This window comes from Biomphalaria glabrata, chromosome 10 (assembly GCF_947242115.1).
Source record: "Biomphalaria glabrata chromosome 10, xgBioGlab47.1, whole genome shotgun sequence".
Lineage (NCBI taxonomy): Eukaryota > Metazoa > Mollusca > Gastropoda > Planorbidae > Biomphalaria > Biomphalaria glabrata.
Window position 1 is genome coordinate 12,949,803 of NC_074720.1, and position 17,977 is coordinate 12,967,779.

General features: G+C 38.5%; 1 protein-coding gene across 7 annotated transcripts in view; it reads right to left on the reverse strand.

The window, feature by feature from the left end:
• LOC106054408 (liprin-beta-1-like) overlaps window positions 1-17,977 on the reverse strand; it is a 103,832-nt gene that overhangs the window by 25,740 nt on the left and 60,115 nt on the right. For 6 of the 7 annotated variants that reach the window (XM_056044857.1, XM_056044856.1, XM_056044858.1 and 3 more), the window contains 5 exons: window positions 5,498-5,629; window positions 1,965-2,070; window positions 1,294-1,355; window positions 994-1,078; window positions 214-317 (listed from right to left, as the gene is read on the reverse strand). In XM_056044857.1, the coding sequence (XP_055900832.1) occupies window positions 214-317; window positions 994-1,078; window positions 1,294-1,355; window positions 1,965-2,070; window positions 5,498-5,629 (489 nt within the window). Of the gene's footprint in view, window positions 1-213; window positions 318-993; window positions 1,079-1,293; window positions 1,356-1,964; window positions 2,071-5,497; window positions 5,630-11,463; window positions 11,625-17,977 lie in introns of those variants that run through there. The other variant, XM_056044860.1, reaches the window with a different exon arrangement.

Sequence of the window (17,977 nt, forward strand, 5' to 3'; positions counted from 1 at the left end):
CTTCATAGTCCGAGTCAACTGCTGGAGGTGCTGCATAACTATTTAATTCTGAATTACAAAGTATGATTTACTATTGTTGAAAGCTTTTCAATAAAAAAAAAGAAAATAAATTTTCCTTTCATGCATACATTAATATAATTCTATAAATTTGATGACAAACAGAATAAGTAGCAATCAAAAGTCAATTATAAAGAACATAAGGTAAGTACTTACATAATGCTGGTCTCGCACTGCAGAGTCCCCCACTGATGGTGTAGTGGATGAACTGGTGGAGCTGGTGTCACCATCTTCTACATTCATCAATAACTCTTCTACAGCTGAACAGAAAACAAGGGGAAACGTGAATTAGAAAGTAATTAAAGATGTCAGAACAAACTCATAGTATGCACATGTAGAAATAATAGATGTCCAAATAGTTCAAAGCTCATCATCTCTATAACAGGGAATAGTGAAGGGGAAAAAAAAAGATAAAATTCTCATTTTTTTAAAAACAATTCAACATTTTTTTAGCATAAGTTTCACTAATGTTTTATTTTTTTAAACTCTTACAGAAATTTTCTTTGTTGCCTTATCAGCTTTCAGAGCCACCTGGTAGCACACTGGTGAGGGGGTGGTGGTAACCTTTTAACAACTAAAAGTAGAAAGCATACAACTAGCGAGGTATCTGAACTAATTCTTTAATCAAGCCTTTTGGTCAATTTTTTAACTTGAGTGATAAACCAAAGGCAAAGACTTATCTGCTGTTTAGATTTAAGGTGTACAGATGTTAATAGCAGAACCTTTCCTCTTGTAAAGTCAGCCTGTATCCCATTTATAAACTAGGCCCTGAAAAGGTTGATTAGTGAAGCAACCTGTAGTTAACACTGGCAAGATTTGACCAGTTCAAAATTTAATATCTGCCGAAGTAAGCGTTAAGTACAGTTTTTTTTTTTTTGTAGTTATCCCAGCGCTGATAAGGCCTGACTAAAACTCCCCCTAAGATTTCATAGTTACCTTTCCTGCCTTGAGCTTGAATTAAAATTTCCTCCACTCTTCTATATCTCTTAAACAATCTTCTCATGTCTTCAAGTTTACGTTCCTATACAGATACATTGTAGAAGACATATATTTCAAATTTAAGTTAAGTATAGGAACAATATAGATATGGAACTTTGAAGTGTAAAAGAAATACAAGATAATACACTTGTAAAAAGTAAAACAATGCTAGCCTGTAAAATAGTTAAATTTAAAGTGTCTGAAGCATCATGATAAGGTTTTCATTCTAGAGTCTCTGTAGCTACATTCATGCCTTACCTTCTCTTCATTGGCCAACATTAAGGTGTCCACAGCACGCTTTAATTTTTCCACCTCTGTGTCTGTTACACAATGAAAACAATGAATGGTTTTGAACTGGTCAAATGAACAATGAAGCAAGTTAAACAAACAAATGTGTAATGCTTTACAGACAGTTTTCCACAGTTACATGAAACACAAACATGTATAGTTTGCTTTTAAAAAAATGATTATAATTACAATGATTGATATTTAGGCATAAAACATGTGGTTTTGTAGGCTTTAAGACTAAGTAACAGTGCAGTTTTTCTATGCTAAGACCAACATATTTTTCCAAATATGATGCCAATAAAGTCAATGTCTGCTGGGGGAAATTTAAAGTTTTTTATTCATAGTCTCTGCATTTTTTTTCCTTGTAGCTTTTCTTTGTGTCTATTCTTCACTACAGTGGAATGAAAGTTTGAGAGGCTGCAATTCTCCTGGACAAAAACAAACCATGTATTTGTTTCCATAAAGTTCAAAAGTGATTTCCCTGACCTTTCAAAGCAAGAATATGTAAGTTATGATAGAAGGGTTAACAATTCAGAAATTGCTTCTTCAGTAGAGACTAACAGAAACAAAGTTGAGCCTCTACTAGTTGGGATTTTCAGGGGTTAATAGCCTCCATCTAATGGACACAAATACAAACCTACCAGCACTATCCAATGGAATAGTCCCATTTCTTCCAAGCCTGAGCCTTAGCTCTGAATTCTCAGCATCTTTCATGAGCAACTTGGCTTCAAGCTCTGCCACTTGTCTCTGTAGAACAAATATAAAATAAAGGCATGTACTAATTGATACCAAATGATATCAAACTTTTACATGTTGTACACATCAAGGTAGACAGAAAAGTATAAACAACAGAAGGTACATAATGTAAGGGAGATCATTTGTAAAAAATGTTACTTTTCCACTACCATTACTAGGCCTCCATGCACTATGGCTCCATGCTGAGATTACTCTCTCACAACAAGGTCCAGGTATCTGGCAGTGTTGTGTAATGTTTGCCTGTCCATGCTAAGATTACTCTCAAGGTCCAGGTATCTGGCAGTGTTGTGTAATGTTTGCCTGTCCATGCTGAGATTACTCTCAAGGTCCAGGTATCTGGCAGTGTTGTGTAATGTTTGCCTGTCCATGCTGAGATTACTCTCTTACAACAAGGTCCAGGTATCTGGCAGTGTTGTGTAATGTTTGCCTGTCCATGCTGAGATTACTCTCTTACAACAAGGTCCAGGTATCTGGCAGTGTTGTGTAATGTTTGCCTGTCCATGCTGAGATTACTCTCAAGGTCCAGGTATCTGGCAGTGTTGTGTAATGTTTGCCTGTCCATGCTGAGATTACTCTCAAGGTCCAGGTATCTGGCAGTGTTGTGTAATGTTTGCCTGTCCATGCTGAGATTACTCTCAAGGTCCAGGTATCTGGCAGTGTTGTGTAATGTTTGCCTGTCCATGCTGAGATTACTCTCTTACAACAAGGTCCAGGTATCTGGCAGTGTTGTGTAATGTTTGCCTGTCGAGTACAGGGCAAGACCCCCATATACACCAGTTCTATGGTTTACAAGACACGTTGTATCTTCAAATTTGCTTCTGAGCACCCTGCAGTTGTTGAGGATGTGTTCTCCTGGCTCATCTTTCCTGTAACAGTGTCAACATCTGGGATCATGGTTCTCTCAAATCCTAGCAAAATAGGTTCCTATCACACAGTGTCAACATCTGGGATCATGGTTCTCTCAAATCCTAGCAAAATAGGTTCCTATCACACAGTGTCAACATCTGGGATCACGGTTCTCTCAAATCCTAGAAAAATAGGTTCCTATCACACAGTGTCAACATCTGGGATCATGGTTCTCTCAAATCCTAGAAAAATAGGTTCCTATCACACAGTGTCAACATCTGGGATCATGGTTCTCTCAAATCCTAGAAAAATAGGTTCCTATCACACAGTGTCAACATCTGGGATCACGGTTCTCTCAAATCCTAGCAAAATAGGTTCCTATCACACAGTGTCAACATCTGGGATCACGGTTCTCTCAAATCCTAGCAAAATAGGTTCCTATCACACAGTGTCAACATCTGGGATCATGGTTCTCTCAAATCCTAGCAAAATAGGTTCCTATCACACAGTGTCAACATCTGGGATCATGGTTCTCTCAAATCCTAGCAAAATAGGTTCCTATCACACAGTGTCAACATCTGGGATCATGGTTCTCTCAAATCCTAGCAAAATAGGTTCCTATCACACAGTGTCAACATCGGGGATCATGGTTCTCTCAAATCCTAGCAAAATAGGTTCCTATCACACAGTGTCAACATCTGGGATCATGGTTCTCTCAAATCCTAGCAAAATAGGTTCCTATCACACAGTGTCAACATCTGGGATCATGGTTCTCTCAAATCCTAGCAAAATAGGTTCCTATCACACAGTGTCAACATCTGGGATCATGGTTCTCTCAAATCCTAGAAAAATAGGTTCCTATCACACAGTGTCAACATCTGGGATCATGGTTCTCTCAAATCCTAGCAAAATAGGTTCCTATCACACAGTGTCAACATCTGGGATCATGGTTCTCTCAAATCCTAGCAAAATAGGTTCCTATCACACAGTGTCAACATCTGGGATCATGGTTCTCTCAAATCCTAGCAAAATAGGTTCCTATCACACAGTGTCAACATCTGGGATCACGGTTCTCTCAAATCCTAGCAAAATAGGTTCCTATCACACAGTGTCAACATCTGGGATCACGGTTCTCTCAAATCCTAGCAAAATAGGTTCCTATCACACAGTGTCAACATCTGGGATCATGGTTCTCTCAAATCCTAGCAAAATAGGTTCCTATCACACAGTGTCAACATCTGGGATCACGGTTCTCTCAAATCCTAGCAAAATAGGTTCCTATCACACAGTGTCAACATCTGGGATCACGGTTTTCTCAAATCCTAGCAAAATAGGTTCCTATCACACAGTGTCAACATCTGGGATCACGGTTCTCTCAAATCCTAGAAAAATAGGTTCCTATCACACAGTGTCAACATCTGGGATCATGGTTCTCTCAATCCTAGCAAAATAGGTTCCTATCACACAGTGTCAACATCTGGGATCACAGTTCTCTCAAATCCTAGAAAAATAGGTTCCTATCACACAGTGTCAACATCTGGGATCACGGTTCTCTCAAATCCTAGCAAAATAGGTTCCTATCACACAGTGTCAACATCTGGGATCATGGTTCTCTCAAATCCTAGAAAAAATTTTTCCTGTCACACAGTGTCAACATCTGGGATCAAGGTTCTCTCAAATCCTAGCAAAATAGGTTCCTATCACACAGTGTCAACATCTGGGATCATGGTTCTCTCAAATCCTAGCAAAATAGGTTCGTATCACACAGTGTCCGGTGCGAGAATTGCCAAAATTGTTTGATACTTTCTGTCTAGCTGTCACCACATGTCCTTTCTGTTGGGCATTACAGAAACTTCTAGACTTCCTGTCATATGCTATCATAACATAATATTTGATCCATTCACAAATTAATGTTTTGCACTCTCTTAGGATTGCAGAGCCTCTGGAGCACCAAGAAGCACTCACCAAACTGACGCCCTTTTGTTTCCTTTGATTCCACTACAAGAGAATTTGTCAGCAAATCAGCTTAATAACATTAAATAGAAGAGAGGAGGATAGTTGAGGGGTTCTAATCAGTAAATTAAGCTTACGAGTTTTAAGCTTCATGTTCAGTCTATTTCAGTGAGTTCATTATTGAATTGAAATTCTATTGTCTGTTCAAGTACAGTGTGTGTTCTCTCGTGTTACGATTTCAACATGGAAAATTAAAATTCCAAAAGAGGTGTTCTTTGTTTCTTCACAAGAATCCCCAGCATACAATAGGATATTGATCATCAGATTGAACTTGTCAGAATACTGACATGTAATCACCACCCCAAACCATTGTAACACAAATATCAGGACAACCTCTTTTCCACAATGTCATTATTAAGTAAGACAAATTTTATCTGTTTAACATGAACTTAATAACTATTGCATGGCCCTTGCTAAAAATTGTGGCTTTTTTTTCCCTATGAGCACATGAATATCTTTTTAAGATTGATTGCCACTTAATATACATGATACAGACACAGCTGATCTAAAATGTAGCATGAATCAATATAAACTGAGACACTAATTATTCTATCCCTACCTGTACTGCCCTAAACCGTTCATCCAATTCTCTTTTGTCTTTCTCTGTAGATGTAAGCTTCATTTTTAAGTGAGAAACTTCAGCCATCAGGTCAAGCTTATGATGTTCTAGACTGGACCTGGTTAAAAGTTCCTGAAAGTCAAAGAAATATAAGACTGCAAAGTTATTTCAAATTCACTTTTTATTGAATAATAAAGTTGTGATAAATTTAAAAACAAGGAAACTCTTCCCAAATCCATTTATATACTCAGCATTCACCAAAAAAAAAAAAAAGAATTCAACCTGAGTATGAGACCAGCCCTGAATGAACACAATGTAAGCATAATGAACAAATAATACAAAAGTGTTAAAAAATATGTTACAACAAATTATCCAGTATTCCAATAAAGCTCAATAGAAAATATAAATCCCCAACCACTATAACTTCTCAAACATATGTAAGAAGGGGGGGGGGAGAACAAGTATTCACCTGTCACTACCGATGGCTGCCTGGTTGTGCGGTTTGTGCGCTGGACTGTCATTTGGATTTATCGATAGTCCCGGGTTCAAACCTTGCCCGCTCCCATACCCCTTTGTCCTGCGGTAGGTTTGGACTAGGAAGTAAACTATCTTCAACTCTGAAGGAACATCCGAAACATGTAAAACATTTTACAAGCAAACATTTAATAAACACTAAATAGCAGTGCCTGACTTAACAGTTGTGACCAAGAAGTCATGACAAGTAAAATACTATGTATATTTACAGGTCACTAAATAGCAGGGCCGGACTTCACTATTGTGGGGCTCCATGCGAAACGGATTTTGCGGGGCTAAGTTTGGGTAGGGAAGCAGATAATAAGTGAAATTTAAGAGTTTGTATTAGAAAATAAATTTGTCTATGCCTTTTATTCATTCTTTACTATGTACAGAATTATTTTACAAGCCTTGCCTGTAGCAAAGTGTTACAATATATCATAATAATTCTGTTTCCTACTTAGATCACGCTCAATAGCAAGAATTTGTTTCAAACTATCTTTGAGAATTGTTGACCTCAAGTAATTCTTCATAAGTTTGAGGCGCGAGAAGCTTTTTTCACCAGATTACACAATTAAAGCTAATGCATAATGCTGTTTTTATTTATCGCGTGTAGGATTGGCGTTTTCCATATTGAATGACACCCAAAATGACAATTTTTGTCTCTATATTTCCGTATATTTTAAGGACATTTTCGTATATTTTGTACTTTCTGGAGATTTTCAGGAGCTCCTGGTAAATTGATAGGAGGGCGCTGGAAATCTGTTTTAAGTTATAATATGGTTTAATTTAATAATTTATACACCTAGAATTAGCGCGGGTCCTATGTGTGGCCCAATGCCATCGCATAGGTTGCAGTGGCCTAAGGCCGGCCCTGCAAAATAGCGCCGTATGCTTCGCCACCGGTCAACTAGTTCAGTTGTATTATAGCACTTGAAGTAATATGTAACAGCTGACATGTGTAACAACAAACTATCCTGGGATTAGTACACTAACTAGTAGCATGGTTTTTAATTTTTAAAAAGCAGTCTAATTAGAAAACTTAATTAGCAACAAGTTTGTGGAGTGAGAGGAAGGTTTTACATTAGACACAGAGTGAACCAGCAATCCTACACTCCTAGTGATGCATTTAATACTCTGATGGTCACTTGCATCCTGGCCTATTCCAGAATATTCTACCACCAAGATTCCTCTTAATCCAGCCCATTTTACAAGATACCTTCACTATGGTTAGATTGTAACAAGGGAAAGATGTTACAGGACTAGCGCAAGGTACTCAATAAATGGCTGTTGTTTTTTTTTTAATATAACTTTTATTCTTAAATAATAAGACAATAATAGTTGAACAAAATAATCAAGTTCTCTCCCCATTGACCATAAGTTTGAACTGTTTAAAGCATTTATTCTCCAATTTATCTCCTCAGTTTCTGATGCTAATAAAGGTAAGACTGTTAAATACAAATCCTGCCTTGGTAAACTGAGGACAGGTAGTAACACTGACTTCAATCCTTCTAGTCCAGAAAGTGTAGTACAACACTCCAAGTACTAAATCAGTTCTTTACCAGACAGAGTGTTTTGACTGAAGTTAATGAGAAGATGCTAGACTATTTAACTACCTAACATTACATTTCACTTTTCATGAAAGCCTGGCCCCCACGCTTTCCCCCCTACCTTTCATCTCCCATAGCTGACATTGTTAATCAGGTCTGCACTGGCCCCATAAGTCAACATTCTACAATCAGGCTGGTACCGTATAATTAACTCGGAATGCGGGCGGAGCAAAGTCTATTAATTAATAACGGAATCTTTTAATAAGAAATTTGAATCGATAGACCTTTCTATAAAATAAGTTCACTAACGTATCCCCTAACTAAATTATGCGCATATTTTTTTTCCTTTATAGTTCGGTTACCTTTGATTTACTTAGACTATGTTTTTAACTAACCCATCTAGATTAGAGATGTGACGCAGATCTTCAACAGTCTGCCCATCAGTCTTAACCAGCTTGATTGCGTCACAGCGGGTAATGACCCTGTTGAAACCAGGGCGTCTACCTAAGGACAGAGATTCAACAACAGAAGCCTCGAACCTGACAAATGAGACGCGTGTGTGTGTGTGCGGGTGATGCATGTCTTTATGTTTCTGAAGAATGTAAACATGTACAAGAAACTCTGACGATGCCTTGCGGTAAATTCTTTGGCGGACGCAGTTTATATCAAGATTGTTTGCGTCTATATTTCAGGCATATAAATAATGACAGCAAAGAAAAATTGGGCTGGGATGTGGTGTAAGTCACGTGACAGAAAGCACATTGATGTTCTGATGTGACCTGGAGTGTCTAGCTTAGCTTTTGAACACTTTCAGTAAACAAAGAATAACTTCAAAAGAGCACTACTTATATTCTAGTCAAGGCATGTTACAACGAAAGGTAGACGATCTCAAAACTACAGGCCCACACTACTCATTGCGGCCGCTTTAAACCTTTCTGTCACACTCGTTTCAAATTAGAACATTATTATTTGTTAGGGGTGCACAAAACCAGTGGCACGAAGGGGGTCATTGGAGCAGGGCCCTTTAGCGGCCCCCAGGGACATTGAAAAACGAAACATTTTTGACTGTTAAAATTAAATAAACATAAAACTAAATGGATCTAATTTATATAATGTACCGGTATTTAACACAATAACATGTCAATACACTCTTACAAGTAAAATGTGGTACATAAATGGAAATGTCTTATTTTGAAATGGATAAACCGATTATTTTTCTTCTTGAATTACAGATTTGGTGGAGGGTGGATGCATCATAATCTTGATCCCGAGGTCACGGGTAATTGGCAAAAGGGGAAGTAAGAATACGAATGATTAAGCGCTTGGCTTCCGAACCTTGGGTTCTGGGCTCGAATCTCGGTGAAGACTAGGATTTTGACTTTCGGGATTTTTATGGCGCCTCTAAGTTCACCCAACTTTAATGGGTACCTGGCTTGAATGAGGAAAGTAAAGGCGGTTGGTCGTTGTGCTGGCCACATGACACCCTGCTCGTTAACTGTTGGTCAAAGAAACAGATGATCCTTAACATCATCTGCCCTATAGATTGCAAGGTCTAAAAGTAAACTTTACTTTTTTTTTTAGTGCTGGTAGTTTCTCATCAATTCACCCAGCGAGAGGAACCGAAGACTTGTACGATGAGTGGGAGAGAATCCCGGGTGCATGGTTGTAAACATCCCTCCCAAAGTCTGTTATGATTGTTTAAACAAGTCTTTCAGAAACAAACACAGCATCCCCTTTAAACTGACCCATGGAAAGTTTCAAGCCAGACACGATGTATGAGCTGTGACGTCAATGTGTCTAAAAAGAAGCGATCCTGCTTTATAAATCTTGTTTATGGTCCAAGTCAATATGAGTTCACAGGTATCTATGACGTGTTTGTTGGCTGATCTCGGAGGTACTCACATGTGAAATGATGCGCCAACTTTCATAATTTTGTTTCAAACAAGAAATCACGCTGACGTCACTCATTTTTGTGTTTATTTATTTTCTGAAATAGCCGATAGACAGTTCGCCATTGCATTTTGTCTACGGTAGAATTGATAATTATTTAGCACATCCTGTCTTACCCCACAAGAATATACCAAACTCAAGCTACACACAAAACCATTGGATTTTTAGACTTAGCTGTCCATAAATTTAAAAACTACTTTGAAGACTCAGAATATTCTACTCTAAACTTTAAGTTGGCAATGCATGTATGTAATGACCTACTATTTTTACAGTCTATTTAGCGGAGAGATAAGCTGCACGAGAGAGGCATCAAGCTTTAGCAGAACAACTCTCATGCTGTCAACAGGTTTATCTTTTTTTTTTTTTTTAAATTTCAATCAATGATCTCATAAACTGCTGGGTGTTTTCTGAAAGATTTGTTGCAAGTTCTCTACCACGAGTGGAGTTGGTGAATGGTGGCTTTTGTCCGCTATCACAACCAGACATGGTTCTGACAAGTCTGTCACGTGTGTGGAAAGAAAGAGAAAGAACAAATTTTTGTGGCTAAAAAAAAAAGGGGGGGGGGGTGAAAACTAAATAAAGAAATAAAAAGAAACCAACGAAGTGGTCAACTGATAACACACCATGAAATGTTTGTTTTAAATACTTTATAACGCTTAAATGCACATTCTGTGCACAATGACATTATGATTTAGGCAGATAAAAGAAGTGTACGTTCATGCTCATTTTCTTTTATCTACATTTCTTCTCTTGTGAAACCATTTGATTCCATAGCATTAGAGTTCAGGGCGTTTAAACACAGACAGACAGAATAATAAAGTAAAACAAACACGTTTTTTTTCGAAATTAAACAACAAAGAGAAGTGAGTTTGAGAGAGAGAGGTTTGTGTAGGTAGCACATAGAGACAGAGAAGTGAGTTTGAGAGAGAGGTTTGTGTAGGTAGCACATAGAGACAGAGAAGTGAGTTTGAGATAGAGAGGTTTGTGTAGGTAGCACATAGAGACAGAGAAGTGAGTTTGAGAGAGAGGTTTGTGTAGGTAGGACATAGAGACAGAGAAGTGAGTTTGAGATAGAGAGGTTTGTGTAGGTAGGACATAGAGACATCGAAGTGAGTTTGATAGAGAGGTTTGTGTAGGTAGCACATAGAGACAGAGAAGTGAGTTTGAGAGAGAGGTTTGTGTAGGTAGCACATAGAGACAGAGAAGTGGGTTTGAGAGAGAGGTTTGTGTAGGTAGCACATAGAGACAGAGAAGTGAGTTTGAGAGAGAGGTTTGTGTAGGTAGCACATAGAGACAGAGAAGTGGGTTTGAGAGAGAGGTTTGTGTAGGTAGCACATAGAGACAGAGAAGTGAGTTTGAGAGAGAGAGGTTTGTGTAGGTAGCACATAGAGACAGAGAAGTGAGTTTGAGAGAGAGGTTTGTGTAGGTAGCACATAGAGACAGAGAAGTGAGTTTGAGAGAGAGAGGTTTGTGTAGGTAGCACATAGAGACAGAGAAGTGAGTTTGAGAGAGAGGTTTGTGTAGGTAGGACATAGAGACAGAGAAGTGAGTTTGAGATAGAGAGGTTTGTGTAGGTAGCACATAGAGACAGAGAAGTGAGTTTGAGAGAGAGGTTTGTGTAGGTAGGACATAGAGACAGAGAAGTGAGTTTGAGAGAGGTTTGTGTAGGTAGCACATAGAGACAGAGAAGTGAGTTTGATAGAGAGGTTTGTGTAGGTAGCACATAGAGACATAGAAGTGAGTTTGAGAGAGAGGTTTGTGTAGGTAGCACATAGAGACAGAGAAGTGAGTTTAAAAGAGAGACCTCTGTATGTTACATGCTAATACCAGGCGTTAGGACAAACACAACACTCGAACAACAACAACCGAAAGCTAAACATAAACACACACAAGTAAACAATAACGCAAGTACAAACACACACACTGCTACAAACAGTCCCAAGAAAGTCTTACCACAAGCTCCTGGAGTTTATTTTCCCACATGGACATGTAGATGCCCGTACTGGCGGGCCGGCTGTAACCGTTGGTGTAGCGAGACATCTTCGGCCCTACCTCCTCCACATTCAGGGAATCCTTCCGAAGAAGCGCAAAGGTGCTTCCCTTCAAACCGAGACACCGGACTAGGCTCACAAGTCAATGGAATGCGTTGTTCGTTTCCCGCACAAAAAGTTAATCTCTTCAGGACAATGGAGAGGAAAAAAATATCCCGAATCGGAATCTAGAGCGTATCCCCAAATGGAACAAAGGTATATAGGACTATCACCAGCACAGGTCAATAAACATCCACATAATGGGTAACAGTTTTGCTAGACAAACGGTTCCAGGCTGTTGATACACCGGACGCGAGATCTCCCACGGGGAGTCCCCATACATCCAGCACTACGGCTGCACATTCAGTTCGGTGAGTTAAAACTGAAACAGCTGATGCAGGTTCCATGCCTGCGCCTTTAGAATAGAAGCATCGATCAGTCCGCTAATGTACTCCTACATCCAGACAAACAAGTTCTTCATTGCAATGTTCACATTATCGGCCGCTATTTATGGGATTCTAATTTTCAATGGTCTAAAATAAGCAGCATTAAAAAGTCAAAATGAAAACATCGAACTATCCAATTACACTAGCCATTTAAATGACATCAAGTCATTGACTCACAGTTTCATTTGCTGCACTTTCTCTCTCTTTAAAAGAAAAATATAATGAAAATATGAAACTATCTTTACGATACAGGCTAAATAGAGCATACATGTTGCAATAAATAAATATATAGCTAGATATAACAGTGTAGCGAAATGAGAACTTTGAAACACTGGCTCCGGAAAATGTATCTAGCTATATCATGGCTACTAACACACGGGCTACATTCATGAATACATATGAGCACATTCGATTCGATCTCCACCTTACGTACGAACAATTATATTTTTCAAACGAACTAGTAGTAGATGGATCCCAATCAAAATCAACAAAGCGCCAACAATTATATTTTTCAAACGAACTAGAAGTAGATGGATCCCAATCAAAATCAACAAAGCGCCAACAACACGAAACTTAAAGGTTCAAGTAAATCGAACATCTAACGTGCGTTCCAAAGACATTGAAGCGCCCCAAAGGGCTGTAACCGATGATATATTTGATCATTCCTAAGTCCAATCTAGCAGTGTTAATTTGCTCATGAGCAGAGTTCCCATCCAACACAACTCTCTATGGTTAGCTCCTCTAGAGCTCAAAACTTACAGAGTAGGTAAAAAAAAAAGGAAGACTGAAAAGTGTTGTAAATATTCTATAAATAAAACATGAAAAAAAAAACCCCATTAATTTTCGCATGAGAACAGAAGAAAACTGAAGCGAGAGGGCTAAAAAAATTTTTTAATTGCCATTTTTAAATGTGAATTCTTACCAAAAAGAAAAACACGTATTGATATTGCAAAAAAAAAAATGTTAAAGGCTAATACCAGCAGCATTGTAAGTATGGACATAGATCTATCGACATGTGACTGGTTTGGTAATCTAGCCATTAAAGATACAAATAAAACTATATCTTAAATGCTGCCTGTGAATCCATTAGTAACAAACAAGTTCTCATTCAGCCGTACAATACGAACATCATAATGAAAAGTTCAAAAGATGTCCAACATCGCGCTTATTCCTTTGCCATGACAAGAACTGTAACAAAGTCTACAAATCAAATTCTTTCTAAAATGTCCAAACACTGCAATGTTTCAACTGATAGTTGACTTAACTTACGATGTCTATTTGACCTTGTTGTTGGACAGTTTCAAGTAAAGTTCATCGAGAAAGCTATCTATTCTAGCTGGTCTCTTTCCCACAGAGACGTGATCACTTGTCTACGTAAGAATACTGGAGTCTTAGAACGAAACAAATACACCGTTCTCAGATTAGAGAAAGTTGTGTTTAGCGAATTCACTTTCAACCGTTACATACAGTTATTTATATCTTCAAACGGGGCGCGGTGGCTGCGTGGTTAAGCGTTTGGCTTCCGAACTTGGGGTCCTGGGTTCGTATCACAGTGAAGACTGGGATTTTGAATTTTCCTGATTTTCAGGGCGCCCCCTCAGTCAACCCAACTCTCAATGGTGCCTGAATTTAGCGAAAGTAAAGGTCGTAGTGCTGACCACATGGTCGTAAACCATTGAAACAAATGACCTGAACATCACCTGCTCTCTAGATCACAAGGTCTGAAAGGGGAACTTGACTTTTCATATCTTCCAACATCGTGGACCACGCTTAGAACCAACTGATAATCCAGGTACCAGCACACTTTGTGTTCTTGTTAAATTGTGTCCAACACAGTTCACGCGGAAAGGTCACTATTATTTATCCAGATGCATCAAGTGTATTGTGTTCTATAGCCTGGCCATGGGAGTTCCTCTTAATTAACTAAATGCTAACATGGGTTAATACTAGTTTCCAATATCGTACTCAACATTGTCTGTACCCAACCCTCTTTTTCTCTCTCCAACACCTTGAAGAGCCTCAATTCACAGGAAGTCATTGTACATGTCAAGCATCACTTAATCAACTAAGTCAAGATGGACTCTTGAAATCTATAGCCGGACATGTTTATGGAAGCTTTTATGACGGACAGGTGGCCCTGGGATCAGCTCAACGTGTGCTACCTGAACGCAGGCAGCACAAAAACTACATGCACCCGCCTTGAAATAGCAAACTGTTTTTTTTTCTCTTGGAGACCAGGGGTGGAAGGGGGTTATGAACGGGAAAGAGAGAGATGTGCCAATGTTGACAAGATGTAAACATTCTTACACTATATCCAGTTCAATAAACTAAGACACGAATGTTTACCAGAGCTCTCCAACAGATGTACATAGGAAGTGGAGATACATTATTTCTTGTGCCCTATTACAATATATAGAATACAGGTGTGCTCAACATAAAGTCATTCAAAAGATATACTACTACAGTTTCAATTTTTTAAAAAAATGTCTATATATTACATCCGTTAGATCCGGCTCAGTTGAAGTGAACAGAAGAGATAGAGAATGGGATGTATACTAGTAAACTTCACACACACAGACAGTGATTTAGACTAAAAAAAACAACCTAAACAAAAAACGTATGTAATATTTTGCCAGCATCAAGTATGGCCAGATTTATATTGCAAAGAGCGACAATCCCTTACTTCTTGGGAGATATCAGCATGCTTTTCTGACAACATACAAAAAAGTATCTGATCCTAACAGGGTCTATATCATCAACACAGTCTCTACAATAAACTTAGCGCAGGGAAAAGAATTGAGAATGCAAACAGGCGCATCGATCGTAATGGCGCCACCAAGACATAAAGGGCTCTTCGAAATAGAGAATGATAAATGGAGTAGTTTCATTAGTGTGCTTCGTCACAGAAACACTTTATAGTTTTAAAAGGACGTTTTTTTTATATATTTTTGTATTAAATAAAGACTACACTCGGCAAGAAGAGAGTAAAGTGATATGATTCATGGATCCAAAGTAACATCAGCTATAAACTCAGGTGTACCTCAAGGAACAGTGTGAGGAAAACTACTGTTTCTATATTATAGAGGTCACCTAACAAATTACAAAACACATGAAACCGACATTTACAGTTACAGAAAGGAAATTCCAACAGATCATTTCAGCAAAGCCAGAGAAGTGCCAATTAGTAAGAGAAAAAAAACAACTAATTATTGGCATGTTAAACCAGTTTTCGCCGTCACCGTCTCTAACTTTCCTTTTGGTCTCAAGTATGTATTGTCCCGTGGCCTTTGTCTGCGATAGATGTGGCGAAATACGTAGCACATAGTGAGGTCTGAGTAGCCCCTTCATGCAGTCCTCCATAAACTTCGAACTTCCAAGACAAGTTTTTATATGATTAGGCACCACACAGGAAAAAAACAAACAAACAACACCCACGCGAAGGCTACTACTGATCAAAGTGCTAACCTTGGGGGCATATAAAGTCAACACTCAACCCAGAGACAATACCCTTCGAAATCATGAACACTTCGATATCCCTGAAACACATGGTGTGATTTGATTCAATAATTACTGGCTCGGTACATGTCTATTGTATTAGATCGTCCGTGGAACTTCCCTACGGCGGACAGAAGCATTCTCTACAAGAAAGTCGTGCCGAGTGGGAGGGCGGGATGGAGTGGTGTATGTATTGTCTGAAGGTTGAGACAGACAACTTTTAGCTCCAGGGGAAAAACGGTTCAAGTCTGGAGCCGAAGAGATAGTAAGGTGCTCTAGACCTGAAACACAAACATACAGACAGACAAACTCAAACAACGGACGAGTCTGGGTTAGTACTAATGAAGATAGTGCCAGGGGGGCAGAAGAATAAACAGTATTTGATGTGAAATAAGGGTGAAGGAGGGTTAGAAACGGGGAGATGTAATTATTTAAAAACAAAACAAAACAGACCTGCCATTCAATGGACAGAAACTAAGTAATTCGACACATTAGCTTTATACACAGTCTTATTAACAGACCATAAGATGAACTTAGTAAATAACTGTATCACCAAACTGTACTGACATGAAGACCAAGTAGAGTTAGAACAATCGGGAAAATGGGAGTACATCAATTGGCCCGTGTTTGTAAAGCTTAAGCTAGGTTGCTATTGCAAACAAATTATTCAACAGAGATTGAATTTCATAATGTATAAGATTTTTTTATATATATAACACCTTCTGAATTATAAGATTAGTTTTAAATATAGGATTACTGCCTGGTCGTGCGGTATGCGCGCTGGACTGTCGTTCGGACTTTCGGTGGTCCCTGGTTCCTACCCTCACCGCTACCATCTAACGTCGTCCTGGTTTGGACATTAAAAGTAGATTATCTTGAACTCTGAAGAAACTTCCGAAACATGTCAAACATGTTACAAGGCAATGTTACAAACATCAATGTGGGGCCAGTTTAGTTTGTTAAAATCACTGCTTTTAAAAGCAACTAACTTATTTCTGTTTTTATAAACAATTCTTAAAATAATGTGCCGTGCGGGTTTACATACAAATTATTCTTTTAGAGAGCAACACGTGGTGAGTATAACATTGACACACCAGCCCTGTGAATGAACCAAATCTAAGACAAGGTTTGAATATATTTTTTTAAAGATTTTATGGATATAGGCACAATTTAGGCCATGTCGTGCCCTCAAATCTAAGACAAACTCATTCACTTGTAAAAAAAACAACAAAAAAACTCATCAATCTAATCTTCAAGAAGAGGATGGGTAGATAGCGACTGAATGAAATCGAAATATTATCTGAGCGTATTCTAATCTAGAAGCCATTAGCCCGATAAGAAGCGCTTGTCAAGAAAGAGCGAGAGAGACAGAGCCAAGACAACTTCCTATGTGATGTATGTTTTAGTCAAAGATCAATGGCGGAAGGATTTGTTTTTATAGTTCACAGTCGTGTCCTTAGGGCCTAACCAGTATATAAGCTAATTAACCCTTTCACTCATCTTGGCCTTGGATAACCAGCTGGTCACTTCGTTTGAGCAACCAATAATATTCACCACAGTCCATATTCCAACGTAACCGCTGCAAGTCATCCGTGATCTCTACAGATTTGTGGGATCCCTAGCTCCCATGATGAGCAAACATCGTCAGGCTCATTACATGTGAGAGAGTAAAATAAAGATCTAGTTTAAAGCTGTTCCGGTTGGACACTGAATCAACACCTTCCAGTAAGTCACACTTTCGGTACTAGCTTGTTGGCCACACCGGGACAACTCTAGTTTGACCGTTACAATTGTTCAAAGTATTAAAAAGAAAATAATTTACATTTGGCTTGAGAACTAGAAAATCTTTATCTTGAACAGACTCTACCGTCTTCAGGTATTTCCGCATGTAGGCCATATTCATTCAAGTGATTAATACATTAATTTTGTGGAACTTTTTGCGCATCGTCAAGTCTATAATCTAAATGGTTATCATTAGACTATTATAAAGTCTAGTGGATTTATACATTCGTTTAACCAGGAATTTTTTTTTCTCGGGAAAAGGTTGGTGAGATGAGGAAGGGGTTAAAAAATTCCATTTTTTAAAAATCAAACCTTCTTAGTTATTAGAAGCCAAATAATCGCTCTGCGACGTGTAAAGAAGGTATTGTCTTAACAAAACAACACTTTTTTTTCTTGTTTTCTTTCTAAAACTTCACACCATAAAAGTAGGCCGTCCCGTGAGAGAGAGATATAAAGTTAATATAAACACCACCAGCCCCTCAAAGACTACTGCCCTGAATGCTTCATAAACACATCTCTTTCACATCAATAATAGATGCTGTCAAAATGTTTATTTCAACTTCCTGCAGTTTGATATTAAATACAGGTGAGCAGGTCGTTACTCACCAAGAGAAATCAATTCCGAAGAGGGGGGGGGGAGGGGTGAGAGAGAGAAGGTAATAAGATAAACTAGAGAAAGAGGGTTGCCACAAATTTAGTCGTATGCTGTTACAA